General features: G+C 41.1%; 2 protein-coding genes across 4 annotated transcripts; one reads left to right on the top strand and one right to left on the bottom strand.

Moving 5' to 3' along the window:
• The first annotated feature begins 16 nt into the window (after positions 1 to 16).
• On the top strand, positions 17 to 7,257 carry TRMT61B (tRNA methyltransferase 61B). Its single transcript, XM_074863930.1, has 7 exons — positions 17 to 557; positions 665 to 767; positions 4,121 to 4,311; positions 5,498 to 5,589; positions 6,009 to 6,244; positions 6,880 to 6,960; positions 7,142 to 7,257. The coding sequence occupies exons 1-7, from the start codon at positions 51 to 53 to the stop codon at positions 7,183 to 7,185; spliced, it is 1,254 nt and encodes a 417-aa protein (XP_074720031.1). The 5' UTR covers positions 17 to 50; the 3' UTR covers positions 7,186 to 7,257.
• On the bottom strand, positions 6,518 to 15,210 carry SPDYA (speedy/RINGO cell cycle regulator family member A). 3 transcript variants are annotated; one of them, XM_074863933.1, is made up of 7 exons: positions 15,099 to 15,210; positions 13,604 to 13,850; positions 12,526 to 12,584; positions 12,186 to 12,271; positions 10,464 to 10,635; positions 9,045 to 9,336; positions 6,518 to 7,525 (listed from the first exon to the last, which is right to left on the bottom strand). In XM_074863933.1, exons 2-7 carry the CDS (start codon positions 13,830 to 13,832, stop codon positions 7,437 to 7,439), a joined length of 927 nt encoding a protein of 308 aa, XP_074720034.1. In that variant the 5' UTR covers positions 13,833 to 13,850; positions 15,099 to 15,210; the 3' UTR covers positions 6,518 to 7,436. The 3 variants fall into 3 exon arrangements, with proteins under 3 accessions (XP_074720034.1, XP_074720032.1, XP_074720033.1); XM_074863931.1 differs by having other exon boundaries at positions 6,518 to 7,528; XM_074863932.1 differs by lacking the exon at positions 15,099 to 15,210 and adding an exon at positions 14,344 to 14,563 and having other exon boundaries at positions 6,518 to 7,528.
• Between the last annotated feature and the right edge of the window lie 768 nt (positions 15,211 to 15,978).

The following is a 15,978-nucleotide window of genomic DNA, read 5'->3' on the forward strand; positions in this document are numbered from 1 at the left end:
GCGCAGGCGCGCGGGGCGGCCGGCGAGCGCCACTTCCCGCCTCGCTCCTGATGAGGGCCTGGCGCGAGCTGCGGCGGGCCGCCTCCTCCGCCCTCTCCTCCGGTGATGGGGTGGCCCTCGGCAGGAGGCCTCGGAGGCGGGCGTGGGAGACGTCGCTGTCGCCGCTGGAGCGGGTGAGGCGGATGCTGCCGCCGGAGGAAGCGGCGGCGGTGGGGCGGTGCGCGGCGGCCCCTCAGGCTCCCCCGGAGGAGGAAAAGAAGGAGGCGGCTGCCCCTCTTGAGGCGGGGGGAGCCCGGCCCGGCTCGTTCCGCGCCGGGGAGCTGGTGCTGGCGGAGTTGCGGAGGAAGCACAACACGACGCTGAAGCTGTTGTGCCGGCTGGCGGCGGATTCGGTGTTGGCCAGCTCCAGCGGCATCCTGCCCCACCGCGACATCATCGGGCAGCTGCCCGGGCAGGTGCTGCGCACCTCGACCGGGACGTGGATGCTGCTGAGGCGGCCCTCGCTGGAGGAATACGTGCTGCTGATGCCGCGGGGGCCCACCATCGCCTACCCCAAGGTACCGGCTGCTCGCCGGGCTGGCTGGTGGGTGTCTGGGAGGTCACTGGCTGAATGTCACCCTTAGTTTCCAAAACTAGTAACGTGCCATGCTTTTCTCATCCATAGGATATAAGCGCTATTTTAACGATGATGGATATCTACCCGGGAGACACTGTTTTGGAAACTGGCAGTGGGTCTGGTGCTATGAGCTTGTTTCTGTCAAGAGCAGGTGAGAACCTAGTTTTAGAAAACATTGAAGCAGTGCAGTTCCCTTATCACACGTTGCCTTTCTTTTGACCGTATATTTATGGTCAGTTCTTACATGTTTTGCTGCAGTTCATAAGTTCATACATAGTTTGTTGACATGAGGGAAAATGGCATCTCTGCCAGAGCCAGTGCAGGGTCTGCAAAGCATTCCGACTGTGTTTTGAGGGCCATAGTACAGAAGGTTATCAAAGGCTCTGCAGGGAGTTTCAGCCATTGTTATTGTTGGCTTTGGCTTAGCCGTAGTACTCTCTTTCTCCAGTCTATTGCCTTTCTCAATTTCCTTTTCCTCATCCTGATGGACCACGTGAATAATTGGATCGCTGGGTACCAGTGAAAATGCTTATGTGGATGCACGCTGTTATTTTTTCACGTTATAGCTAGCTTGGTTTGATCTAGGTCTTAATGCTCAGAGGTGAGAGCCTTTGCACTCAGCAGGGTGAGTGAGGGTGAAACCTCACCCTTCAGCTTCATCTCATCTGTAGGTATCCTGTTAGTGAACCACCTTTCAGAGTTCTTTGATTTATGGGCTTCTGATAGAACAACTTCCTTAAGAAAAGAAGGACAATAAACCAAAATAATAACCCCAGAATTGTTTGCTGTAATTGCTTTTGCACACACCTGAAAAACAAAACACCATTTGAATTTGGTTTTCATATTGGTGGGGTTTTTTCAAATGTATATCTACTGTTGCAGAATACTGCCCTTCTCTGCAATATTGAAGGAGTTTTGAGGGTAAAGATGGGAACCTTGTCATGGATGGTCTTGAAGTGACAGCAGAAGAGCATGAGTTGCAGATCCTGAAGGCTTATGTTCAAAGGGGGGGTTTATGGGCACCCCACCATCGGAGTATAATTGAATAGCTGAGGGTGCCAGCAGTGGTCACTGAGCCTGAGAAGTACCCCGTATCCTGAGCTTTGGTGAAACCTCAGCACTAATGTTTCTTTTTTACTATTTTCCAATGTGTGTTATAAAGCATTGTTATAGGCCATGCTGTCTTTGTAAAACGTTTACAGTTTGGGCTGCCTTTGTGGTTGTACTCTGCATCATTCGACAGTTCGGGATAGAAAACGTTTCAGTGCTCCCACCTACAGCCAGCCAAGTGTCTGTGGGAGGTGATGCTTCCTCTTACGCTCTCTTGAGGGAGACAAATCGAACAGATCAGCTGCTCTTTTTGTTCAAGTCCATTAAATAACCTTAGAACTCGAGGGCAGCAAATTAGTTTTCTCTTACTCTCCCGTGTAGCAGTGCTGTATATCTGCTGTCCCTTGGCACGTGCTCCAGGATAACAATGCAAGGCTTTTTAGAAGCATGGGTTTTTCTGAGGAAGCTCAGTATTTGGCAGGTATGTTACCAGTGTCATCGATCCAGCCCCACTCTGGGATGCCCGGTCACACTGCTGAGCGTAACACGAGGAGCTAGGAATGGTTACACTCAGGGCATGGTAGAAACAACAGCGCTGAGATCCATCGGGAGCTCAGAATTGGTGAGGGCACATCAGCAGCAGCAAAGGGAATCTGGAGGGTCCCCTGCTGAGACAGAACAGTTTGTCCTTCTTAGTCCTTTGTTTTAGCTGCAGTGATCTCCACCTGGCATACTGATTCAGTTGAAAATGCTTATTTTAACAAGCACCCATTACATGCTGCCCCAAGATGGTCAGCTGTAGGTGGTCTTGAGATATGTTCTGCCCAGGTTTTGGGGTCAACAGTTGCACCTCTGCTCCCTTGCCTTCTTTCAGCCTCCTATTGCTATTCCTTAGTTCCAAATTCTTGATGATTTAAAGATTTCATTAATCTCCTCTCTTCATATTACTCTCATTTTACGTTTTATTTTCCATTCTTTAATCTTTCCCAGAAACTACTGACATGCAACAGGACAAAGTTAAGACTGTGTTAAGAATGTGGCATATGCCATGACTTTAAGATCTTTGAGAACTGGAAAATAAGTATGCGAACGTGACATACTGCAGCTTCACAATAATGAAGAGTTTTGCCTAGCTCTTTTAACTAGTTGTCCTTATTTTTCCATAAGTCAGTTTCAAAACATAGGAAATTTTTGGAACAAGACGAGGAAGGAATAAGACTGACCCCAATGTGAGCAATTTTATTCTTCCAGTAGTTCCAAACTGATAATCTTGAGGAGCTGGTGCTGTGACTACAACTGCTTAGGATGATCAGGGGCGACACTGCGGAAACCCTCTGGCCTCTGTCTGATCCAGGGTGAGCTGGATCAGGGAGAGTGCTGGGAAACCCATCCCTTCTTTTATTCAGTTTTCTGAATGGATTCACAGTGGGATCACACAGGTGAGGGAAGGAGCCTGGGGACTCCAACCTAAAATGATTTAAAAAATCACAGAACCTCACCCGCTGAGCTGCTGATTGCTGAAAACTGTCTTGGCCCATCAGAAAGTAGCAAGGAGAAAGAGAAGCTAATGGTGTGGTAGGTTTGAAAAATTAGAGTAGTACAAGGATAGAGCAATACAGCATTGCCTGGGCTGCTGTCTGTGCCTGGATTTCCTAGTAATGCTACATTGTGTATTGGGGTTGTATGGTAAATTTCAGGATAGTAAATTTATACTTGAAACAAGTAATAAAACAATTTTATTACAGTTACAGACAATAACAGGAAAGTAACACAAGCCTGTGTAAATCAAAGAGTACACTTGAAAACTTGTCTAAGGGGCTGAGATCAGTGAGCAGCTGGGGGGGGTTTTCTTAGCCTTTCCCAACCCGGAGAAGGGACAGGTGGAGAAAGAACTATGCATGGAAAACAGCAAACCTTTGTAAAAATTAGGATTGTCAAAAAAATTTGAACCCAGCAGTTTCAAATCTTGCTAACAACAGGAGCAGTCACTGTCTGTCAGCTTTACAGCATCTGTGAGTGGTGAGCAATGTTGCCGCTTGCTGGTACCTCCGGTGAGAACCCTCTATAGGTGGATCACAGCGGGAGAGAGAACCCTAGGTGGATCACAGCAGGAGAGAGAACCCTAGATGGCTGGGGCCGCAGAGGCTCAGGTTCTCCTTTGCTGCAGGAGTTACTTGGGGAAGGCAGGTTAGGAACAGTTTGTACTACTACAGCTGTGCTTTATTTCATCTGTGGATCGATGGATTTCAGTCTGTAAATGAACTAACCCAGCACTTCATCTGCATATATTTGTTTTACATGTAAAGAAAAAATAAACTCTGATTGTTTCATGTGTGATTATTTCTTCAAGTGAATTTAAAGCTGTACTTCTGTCATTTACTATGCTACTTTTTTCTAAATTCTTTATTACAGGGGAGAAAAGTAATAAGTCTAGTATCTTTTGTTTGTTTTCAGTTGGGCCTGAAGGACGTGTTATAAGTTATGAAATCAGGGATGATCATCATAATTTAGCTAAGAAGAATTACAAGCACTGGCGTACTGCGTGGGAAATAGGACGTATGCAAGAGTGGCCAGATAACGTGAATTTCATTCTTAAAGACATTTCAACAGCTGCTGCAGATATGAAATCTGTAACACTTGATGCAGTAAGTCCAAAAAATCCTCCCATTTGACATTTATCTTTCCTTCAGACATTAAAACCTTTAGTGCTCACACTTGCAATGGGATTCCCATATCTAGTTTAACATGAGAAAAAACAATCAGATCCTCATCAACGAAAGAAATATTGTGAAATTTTTTTTTGTCAGATTACAAGTATTTTCAAGGTTTTGGTTACAGTTTTCCAAATGAAAGAGTGATATGGCTGTAGTACAGAAATACTACAATTAATCACTGCTGTCTTGTAAGCAAAGACAAACCTTTTCTTGTATTTTGGAGACGTTGATATTTTTGTATCTAAGGCATATATTTTAAACATTAAGTTTAAGAAAAATACATAGGTTTATTGAAAATACAAATATGTAAACATTTTTCTATCAGCTATATAGAATGCACAATGTAACAAAAGCCTATGTTAGAGTAAGGAATGTTATTGCTTGCTCTCCTGTCCTGCTTCTTATATCCAGATTTTGTAAAGGGAGGCGTGCTGGGGAAAACAGCTAGATGTTAACCACTCTTCCATGTAAAGCAGGCAAACTACTTAACATCAGTGCTTTAAACAAACGACAATTGCGTTAAACAGTTGGAGCAAAGAAATAAAATAGCGTAAAAATGTAATTTTTAAAACTTTAAATGTAACAGTCCCCAGAAATGCATATCCCATTGTTTTACAGTTTGAATGTTTTCTAGCAGAAGATGGATAAACTGCCAAAGACCAGAGTTTTCTGTATCTTGAAATAAACGAAGTTAGACATTGAGACTGTGGTGTGATCTTTTTGTGATAAAGATGCACTTAAACATTATTTTTCTTTTCTACATTTGAAAACTAGATATCCAGAGGTGTTAGTAAATGTAGTCTCCTAAAAGTTTTTATTAATGTCAACATTATGGAATTTAATTAGTGGGAGGTTTAACGTTAACACAGGACTACTGCATTGGTGAAGCACTACTTGCTGTTTTACTAGAAATTCAGTTGGAAGTAGCAAGGACTTTTGTAAATACAGACCTCAGGTTTCACTAAGATTTTGAGAGACAGTAATAAAACTGGTTTGTGATTACATACTGCTGTTGTATGCATTCATTTTCTGTAGATAAACGTTGTTTTCTCAAGCATTGTTGTAATGGGAAAAATTGATAGATATTTACTGGGAAAACACGTATCTTTCTTTGCAGGTAGTTCTGGATATGCTTAAACCTCAGTCTGCTCTGCCTGTTGTACACCCAAGTCTGAAACAGGGTGGTGTGTGCGCTGTGTATTTAGCCAAGTAAGTATTTACTTCTGGCACTTAGGCATTTATTCAGGCATCACCTAACGTTGTTACAAAACCAAACATCTTTTTAAATATACATCCAGCATTAATTAAATGTTTAACAAAATTATTTTTTTCCCCATTTAATTTTTTTGGGGGGGGAGTTGCACTCAGTATAAATTATACTTGGCCAAATCCTTTGGCCTTTACTTTGGGAATGTTCTCATTATGGTCAGTGGAAGTTTTCACTTAATGACACCGTCAGAATAACCATGCTGTTTTCCAGTGCAGTAGTCAGGTTGCTAGCTCCTTTACCTTAAAATTGAAGGACTCATGTAACCTCAAGAATGGGACAAAGGCATTAGAATTGAGACTAACAGTGTATGATTTGAGTTTTCAAAATAATACTTTATCCTTTGCATTTCTTCAAAAAGCATCACACAGGTTATTGACCTTTTAGACAGAATACGGACCTGCAAGCTCCCTTTTTTGTGTGAAAGGATCATTGAGGTAACTCACAGAAATTGGTTGGTACTCCCTGCTAAAATCAAGAATTCCAAATCAAGCCAAATGGTGGAAACTCAAGAAAATATTGAAGAACCGCCTCAAAAGGAATATGAAGAAATCCACATTCAGGATCAACTAGTTCTTAAAGAAAGTGAATATAATGGTAAGAACATTATTGCTGATGAGATATCCTGTTACTGCAATTCGATAATCCAAGGATATCATGAAGGCAAAGTTTGTAGGAAGAGGCAGTATATTTTTCTTAGGTCAGCTGAGATTGTTGTGAAGAATAGACAAGCTTTTGGACAGCCTAGACCTTGTCAGGTTTGAAAAAAGATATATTAATGGTTATTTAAGTTTAAATATCTTATTAAAAATCTAGACTACATAGAAAATAAATTGCAATCTGCAAATAAAGAACAACTGCTCTGCTACTACTGTTTTCAAATTTTTATTTTTTCAATAAAATTCATTCCTCTACTCATCCTGTAGCTGCCTTAGAGGACTCTTATGGGCTTAAGGGTTCCATAGAAGAAACGTTACCAGTGTGCTCTGTTTTGTAATCATGCTGTTCTGGCAAATCCAAAAAAGATACCTCATACTAGCATAGATTTGCAAAATCCATAGTAGAGCAAACAGGTCTGAATGTCCTGATAGGTGATAAGAAAGCACTTCAACAGAAGCAAAAAGAAAATGAAAATACATCAGGGAAAAATAAACCATGCACACTGGCAACTCTAGTCTGCATGTTTGTTTTAAACTTGTTGGAAAGAATTAAAAAAAATTTACTTCTTACAGAATCACTTTCTGACGATGCTGAAACACACTGCTCGGTGCCTTATGTTGCTAGACCATCTTATTGGCAGGAAGCTCATTCAGGTAAGACACCTGGAAAATGTTTTTTTGTCTTAAATGTTTAGTGGTATCTCATTTTCAAAAAAATTTTTTTTTTTGTACTAGCATTTGACATGTTACTATATCATGAAATAAAACATATAATAAAATAATCATTGTGTGTATTGAAATACTGAAGTAGTAACTTGTTTTGCTTTTTAATTAGCATTCCTTACCAAGCTGAGAAAGTTTCGACCACCACTTGCTTGATGCTGCTGAGATGTTAGCTGCTAATTTGAGTGTTGTATCAGAATTAAATAAAGTGTTACAAAGTACCTGCTACATTTTGCAAGTTGTGTAACTTTTAAGTAAGGACTGCTTTGATTTCTACTGCATATAAAGTTGGAAATCCCACCTACTATTTAAAGGGAACAGCAACAGAATCATCACGTATGGTGGTGTGATGCCACACAGATTGTTCTGCAAAGCACAGTATCTGTTTCTGTCTCATCGGGTGTATTTCATTCTTCATTGCTTGAAAACCAAGCCATGGATTTGTCTTGGTTCAAGGTGCCACCTGGCCTTCTTTTGCTCGACAGGCTCTGACAGTCTACTAGAAATAAGGAGAAAAAAAGAAAATAATGGATCAAAGTCTGCCCTTTGAAATGCAAGCAAAGCAGCTTCTGACTTCACTAGCTACCGAGTGGTAGCTATCAGTTTCTTTAAGAACAGTGTTCTAAATGCACAACTGTAAGAGAAACTGAAATTCACTGAATTTGTTTTCTTGGTAAAGCTGTGCTTGTTTCAAGAAAAAGACCGGTTGTTGACAGGTAGAGCTTTGGTTCACTTCCAGCACCTATGCTGAAATTGGCCTGGTGATTTGTGAACTTTGCTATATATAAAGCATTCCTACATGGTCAAAATAAACACAGTTTTTTCCGACCATTGTCAGATACGAAAAGCAAGATCTCTCAGGTAAAAACAGATGTAAAATTAAGGCTATTATGTTAGTCTCATGTAAGTCTCCACATAAGCACATGTTAATGCTTAATACATTTAATGTGTTAAGTGATGTGTTGTAGACACCTGACTTGTTCTCAAGGAAGCTTCAAATGCCAAATTTTTCAGAAGTTGAGGGATCCATTGAGAATCACAGTTGTACTGAAGCTGTCAAAAGCAGTAACACAATCCTACCATAATAGTGAAAATTTGGATATTAGTGAGAACATATGCAAATGAAAAATAGAGCTATAAATAACTGTAACCCTGTATTAAATAGGTATACTAAGAACTCTGCAGTGGTTAAACACATGAAAGTATCTTTGCAGAACTGAGGCCTTGATACAGCTCTGCCAGGAAGTTTACATCTCAAGCATGTTCCACTCAGTAATAAATAAAACAATGAGTGTTTGCCCCATGACTGCTGTATGTAATGGAGGCTTCTCATACAAAGGCTCAGGGTGCTATTTTGAGTAGATTAATGGGCAAAGATTCAATTATGTAAAACCATTTTCACAATACTCTTGTGTTGTTTCTACTCATACCCCAGTCTTAAAAGGAAGTCTTGTATAAACTGTCAACAGCTGAGATACACTGAAAGAAAAATGTGAATTGCAATTTAAGGTATGTCCAAACTGATGACAGCAACTGAGCAGGCTGCCCTTTCTAAAAAGAGTGCTCTCAACAAGAGGGCTTTAACTCACGTAACACACACTCTTTTAACTCACATGACACACACCAGTATTTTTACTGTTCCTTCTAGCCAATCCTAAGTGTTAAAACCAGGATTTTCAATCTAATTTATAACGTAAGAATAGTAATAAATGCCTAAACAGACTGGAACGCAACCCAAAATCTACCATAGTAGATGAAGGTAATTTGAAGAGACAGAATATAAAGCAGTTGGTACTTCCAGGAAGTCAAGAGACGAGGTGTGAAAATGAAACTATGGCAGTAAAAGCACAGTTCTGCCAAGGTAACTGCATTTGTAATGGGGGCGTCTGCTCCCACAGAGAGGTAGTCTCCTGTTGTACCAAGAAGGGGACAGTACTCCCTACAGTAGTCTGAAGGGCAAATGTGGCCTCAGTTGCCTAAACTAACTGAAAATTATTTGCAGTGTTAAACCATACCTTGGGCATAATGAAAAGGAGAGTCAACAAGCATTTCTTCAGTTGCAAAGGTGTCCTTCATATTCTGGGGTGAATGTAATTCCACCATCTCCAAAGTGCCAGTAAATGAGGAGGAAGATGATGACAATCCTAGACGTACATATCTTCCTTTCTTGCCACAAAGCAAGCAGTCTGTAGGAGTAGCGCTAGGTTCTCGGGGCAGCGGTACTTCCTCGTAGTTTCTCATGGCTCCGCTGTGGTGCGTAGAACGTTCTCGCTGCCATGCGTAATGCGTTGGAGCAATAGCCATCACCTATCAGAACAGCCGTTCAGAACAGATCAGAAACCGTGAGAGTAGTGGGAAAACACAGCTGAAAACAAGGGATCCAGTTCACGTATGGCAGAGAATTAATACTATGTAGCTGAAATGGATATCATCTACTATCCATCTGCTTCTGTCTCACTAGAAAGTTTGCTACCCTAGGCACAAGTAAGTGAACCATTTATGAATCAGATGTGGAAACGCAACAGTTTACAGCCTTGTATGTTCATGTGAGTCATCACAGATACCAGCTTATGCTTTGTACGTTGGACTAAAGATGGTGCCTTTTACTAACTACTAAACATCAGCTGGATGAATCTTCTGGTTCACAACGTCACTGCACTGACCGTTGAAAGCTGGCAGGGCATGCTGGGAAAAGCACCCACACTTGCCTTGTTCCTGGTACTATTCCCACAAGCACCCAATCCCACCCCCAGAGATGGGATTCTAGAGTATTCCATCAGCTGTAGTAAACATGTTCTTAGAACATGACAGGGCTTCTCCAGACAGATACATTCCACCTGAGAAGTGAGGAATGTCTTTTTTCCCCTTCCAATATGTTTGAAAAATGTAGGTTGTAACACTGCATTAATAGTAAATTAATATTATATAATTAATAGCTAAAGGTGTGTCAGTTTTTTTTAAATGCAGTGAAAAACCCTTACCTTAAAAAGTCACTTGAAGTTATAGTATTAATTTTGAAGGGATTCAAGTTTCACCTGAGGTGCTGGGATTTTTATTTGAAGGTTTTACTTGTGTACAGACTTATAATTTGTAAAGCAAACACACAGAATTATTTCTAAAGTGAATGAAGTGAAACACCAATGGTAAATTTTAAGTAAGAATATTTGCATAAAGCAGGAAGATTCTAATCAATAAAAACTTCACTTTTAACAGTAGTGCAATGTAAAATATTCTAGTTTACCTTAAAAGCACAGTTTCAAAGAATGTATTTTAATAGCAGAAGAAAAAATTCATGGAGGACAAACGGACAAACATTTTAGCTGCATCTGTTCTTTCCCATGGCACTTTAGGGAAGAAATTATTTGTATAGAGCTAGATTGTTAGCTGGTACTAATTGTTGTAGTTTCAGCATCTACAGTATGAAAACTCCCTACCTCTTCACAGCAGCGTCTGCTTACAATAGCCCTGTAGTCAATTCTACTCCAGAGTTGATCTCTTAACTTTAAGAAATCAGGGAAGAGCTTTCTCCAGGCTTTTCCCAAAGCCCATGGGAAAATGTCATACTTTGATTCTTCATCATCTTCTTCAACTGTATTTGCCAGATACCTTCAAACATATATATGTTGGTGTTTGTAAATATTCAATCTTAAATCACTATATTAGTATGACTTCTAACAGTAACATATAATATTGAAGTGGTTCATTTTCCTAGTATTGTGAGAAAAACTGCTAAGACAATACAGCCTTCTCTCTGGAGTACAGTATTTTCTTAATCAGAAGGGTGCATATATGTCATTTGGGTAAATAAAAACTTAAGCTCCTATAAAATTGCTTTTCCCTGAAGGGTCCTAAATGAGTAGATATGCAAGAACGAACATGTCCTGACAGCTTTCTCCAAACTGGCAAGATATCCTTGCACTAAAATGAACAGTTTCTGACTGATTCTCCAAACAAAGCTTAAAACTATCTTATGAAATCTTAAACTTTACATTGTCTACTTCGTGGATTTTAGCTATTCTTGGAAAACTATGCTGCTCACATTAAATAAGCAGAAAACAACTAAATACAGGTCTACCTTCATATGTAAATGAGAACCTTAAATGACTTTTTTAATGTCCATATTTCTCCCTTCCTTCATGTGCTACTTTTGGTTCTGGATCATCTTCTCAGACAACGGGAGAATACTATTTCCTCTGGATTCACTTAATACTAAACTGGAAATCATACCTGAAAAAATTATGACTTTCAGTCTTCTCCCCAATTTTCTCACGTGCTCCTAACCCCAATATTCCCTGTAGTCCTGGTCTCACCAGACCCTTTGTCCCTTTCTCGTGGCCTGGCTTTTCTCCCTTCAGTGGAGTCAGACAGCTTCCTCCCCCGTGCTCTACAGATGCTACCAGAATACCATTTACAGGAGAAGAAACAGACATCTTTCTCCCTGCGCTTGTGTGCCAGTCAGAGCATCTGAGAAGCGCTGTTACAGAAAAAGATGACCTGAGCACCATAACACTATGAAAGAAAATGCTGAATCCCTCTGTGGGTATAGCCAAATACAGGGAGATTATATAGGCTTGGTAAAGACATTACTGATTGCACCTCTGTTTCAAAGTATAGAAATTTTAGAACTGTCAAAAAAATTCTCAGAAATTCTCTAGCAACATTTTTACAGTTGACTTAAATCATGTTGACAGAAACTAATAAAAAGTTACTCCCAAGGTGCCTATCATGATGAAACATGTCAGTACAAATGACTTAAAGTCTGGCAAAGATACAAAATAGGGTCTTATAACAGGCAGTGTGAGCTATGTATATGTTGTCATGTATTGTCCTGCATCTAGTTCTTGTAATGCTTAAAGAAGTTCACAGATTTAGTTTGGTGGGCAGAATGCCACGCTGTGTATCACTGCACCAACACAAACGTCCCCTCACTGCTGCTCAGGCTTATTCCCCACAGGTGGTCCTCAGAGGAGGAATGTTGAATTTGCACTATTTATATATAGTATGTAGATTATGTTTCTACACCTCATATAGAACCCAAAAACTACATGCTCGTTAAACGAGTCCCATTGTATATCATGATTATCAGTGGCATAAACAAAGGAATAAAATAATGCAAAGTTTATGCTAATAAAACCGGGTAATTTAAAAGTACTTACAGAGCAACAAAGAAATTCATTCTGGTATGCTCATTTATTGTGAAGTTAGCCCTCTTGAAATAAACAAAAGTCATTGCCAAGAGATACTGTTTTAAAATATAAAACAAAGTATCAATATATTATTTCAGTATGTCATTTCCTAAAATGCTTCACGCATTTATCTTGCACCAAAATATTTTCATCATTTTTATCAACAAGCATAAATTGAGTTTCTTGAAGCTTCCACATGAACACGTTAAAAAACATCATGGTCTGTATTTGCATTACAGTATCAAGTGATTAAGGACAGATTTTTTCACTCAGTATATGTTCTATTAACTAAGAAGGAAATACACTTAACCTTGTCTGCAATTTTACAGCAACAGTCCATCCAAAGGAAGTCTTGGATTAGATCATCATCTGCAACAAAAGAAAGTTGTAGCATTTCAAACACCAAAATTGGTTTTGATAGAAAATATTTGTAAATAAATAACAGATGGTCCTTTTATTAAACCAAATAAAAACAAAGGAGCTAGACCCAGCAGAGGAGAACAGAGAAGTGGGGGAAAGAGATTAGGTATGAAAAAAACGTAAGTGATGAACTACCAGAAAGGCAAGGTGGAAAATCTAGTGAGTGCATTTCATTCATTCTCAGTAATAGCAAGTGAAGGTGAAAAATACCAGTGTCTTTTCTATTTATGTAATTTCTTCCTGTGTTAAGTGGTTCCATCTACTAGCATGCCGTTATTTCTGATGAACCATAGACTGGTGAGATCTCTGCACCTTGGTTACCTGACAGCCTTTATAAGGCAATACTGGCGTGATTATTTGTGGTCAGTGCATCACTGTCTGTGAACAAGTACTGTAACAGGATTATCTGATTCACTTCTGTATTCAAGGTTCAAATAAAAACCAAGTGTAATCTTCCACTGTTACTTAATCTCTTCACTAAACACGGAACTTCATATGAAAGAGACACAAATGCAAAAGAGATGCTACAACTCCTCAGCTTTTCTTCTCATTCCACTTCTCCCCATAAATGTTTATTCCCACAATAAATAACGTGTTTATAAGACTGGGAGTCCAGCCTTTTTTAAGCCTTGTGTAAAACAAGATGTACATTGTTTTACATGTATTTGTTGAAATATAAGAGAAAATAGGAAAGGGAAATGATCATGAAAGAAAGTATCATACCACCTTGGTTTCATTTGTAATTTAAAAAGATACTATTTATCAGTTTGGTAGCCCTGCTTGTATTTTTAACCTAAGCATTAAATATTTATACACCAAAATAATCACAAAATACATTTAGACAAAGATATGGCCATTAGTATCTATTACAAAAAGCACTTCCAAAATTATTGACTTTAGAAAACATACTTGCTTAATAGTTTTCTACTGTTCAGTCAATACATTGATATCTATCATTATTAACCTACCAAATAATTTAAAGAAAGCGGTCATTTCCTGACGCTGAATAACTAGACATGGTCCCTTTGGACATTTATATTTATGACTAGGAACCTTTTCTTCATCATTTTCTTCATGGTCTTTAAAAGTGGGCCGCTTTAGTCTAATAAGGGTTTTTTGCTGATGTGATCTGGATGCGCTCGATTTTACACGAACAGTGACAGTGGGAGGTGTCTGACACACCAGATTGTGTCTCATTTTGGTAAGTAAAGGTTCCTGTTAAAAAAAAAAAAAAAAAGGAGAAATTAACTACAAAAAGTTTGAGCAGTAGTTCTCTATATGCCTTGTTCAAATGAAATATTTCAGTAGAGCTTGTATGTCAGGGGATACAACAATTAATTCAGTATCAGTACTAATTATCTAAGTCTTGTGCCCTAAGCCAACTATGTAGATTTCTTTAATTTAGTTCCACTTTGATAAAGCTCTTTTTCAGTGGAAGGAGCCTTCAATCTTTCTTTTTCCATTCAAAGTTTTGAAAAATGGAAAAAAATTCTTTCCAGAAAAAGTTGCTGTTTGTCAGATCCTCATAGCCGTACATGCTTACTTAGATCTACCAAAAAATCTCCATTCCTCCCATTTGTGATTGTGTGTTTTTAAAATAGCATTAATAGAATGCAACAGAACCATAATTAAGCCATATTACATTAAAATTAAAGTCTTGAGCTCATTTTTGTAACATTTGACTATAGCCATTGGGAATGAAACTTACCGCACAAGTAGGACATACCCTGAAGGCATAACCAAGGAAACAAACCTGAGATGTCTGTAACTGTAAAAATCAAGATACTAAATGGAGCGTGAGGAAAGGTATTTTCAGACAGGAGCAAATTCATTTATTTCTTCAGTAGGTTCCCCCACTGAGCACAGGACTCTCTGAGGCCGGCTCACAACAGCCGACCCAGCTCTTAGCTGCCACATAAACAACCAAGAGCCCCTCGCGTGTGGATGTGATTACGGTCTGCCGGTTCCCCGCGGGTGAGCTCGGCGCCGCGGCAGCCCGAGACAGCCCCCGGCCCGGCCCCGCCAGGCTCAGCCCGCCCCGCTCTCCTCTCCTCAGCTGCCTTCCCCTCGCGCCATAGCCCCGTGCCGCGCAGTTCGAGGTGGAGATGGCGTCTCTCGCAGCCAATCGGAGCGCGCGAGGCAGCCCCCGCAGCCAATCGGGCGGCGGGGCACACCTACCTCCCCACCCCCCTCCTGCCGCCCGGGGGCGCTGGGCTGTGCGGAGCCCGCCCAGGGCCCGCCAGCCAATGGGAGAAGGGCACGGCTGTTGCTAGGCGGGGGGGCGGCAGAGGGTTTAACGCTATTGCCTTTGCCGTCCCTCACAGCCACGGAGAAAAGCGCGCCCCGAGGTGCGCCCAGCGTGGCACGGTGCCTTCATGGGCCTAGAAAGCTCTAAGCTAGTGTCGTCGCTCCGTGCGGTGACGCGACCCTCGTCCGGTGCCCGTCGAGGCTGGGCCGCCTCACCTTACGGCTTGCCCACGCAAGACGAGGTGAGCCCGCAGCCGGCGCGGCCGGTCGCTCCGGTGTGCCGCCGCCGGGACGCGTCTCTTCCACGGTGCCGCTTCAGCCCCGCGGCCCGAGGCGCGCGGCCGTGGCGCCGGGCGGCGGGGGCGACGCCGCCGGCACGGCAGGAGCGGAGAAACGGGGCGGCGCCCCGCCGGCAGCGTGGCCTGTGGGGGCCGTTGCCCTTCCCTCTACCGTCAACTGTTCTCCAACGAGACTTTAATCTCTCAGCTGCCCAGCAACATTGTAAAAGCGCCCTTAAAACATCTCCCCAGGATGAGAAACATCCCCCCCAGGAGACGCGAGACGTGAGGGAGAAGGCAAACCTAACTTTAAAGATCATTAAAAATACAGGTGCAATATACCCTGCTGTTACTTTTCCACTGAAGCAATTAATGCAGCAGTTAGTGTAAGGCTGTCTATGGAAATGTAGCAATAATGAAAAACTCCCTTCACTAGTAAGATTCAGTGTGAAAGCTTACTGTCTTATAACAAAAGAGCTAAAGATTTATTCTAGGAAAATGGCAAGAAATACATCCAGTTTCATTGTTTCCCCCTGTATAGGCCAATTAAAGTGTAACTGGTCTCACTTGTTATGGTAATGAGAAGAGAGGCCTTTTTACCCCTTCCTCATTTTTTATTAATAATTTGCTAGACAACTATATCTAGGTGCCCTGAGTTAGTGAGCATAGTCAGGGAAAGGTCACATCAGGTTTTTGATACTGTACCCTAGAAAGAGAAGAAACATATCAAGCAGTAAATGTATGAATTAACAACATCTCTGTATGGAACAGGCTGAAATCATGAAACTTGGCAGCAGGGCAAAGATGATACTAAATAC

This window comes from Strix uralensis, chromosome 3 (assembly GCF_047716275.1).
Source record: "Strix uralensis isolate ZFMK-TIS-50842 chromosome 3, bStrUra1, whole genome shotgun sequence".
Taxonomy (NCBI): Eukaryota; Metazoa; Chordata; class Aves; order Strigiformes; family Strigidae; genus Strix; species Strix uralensis.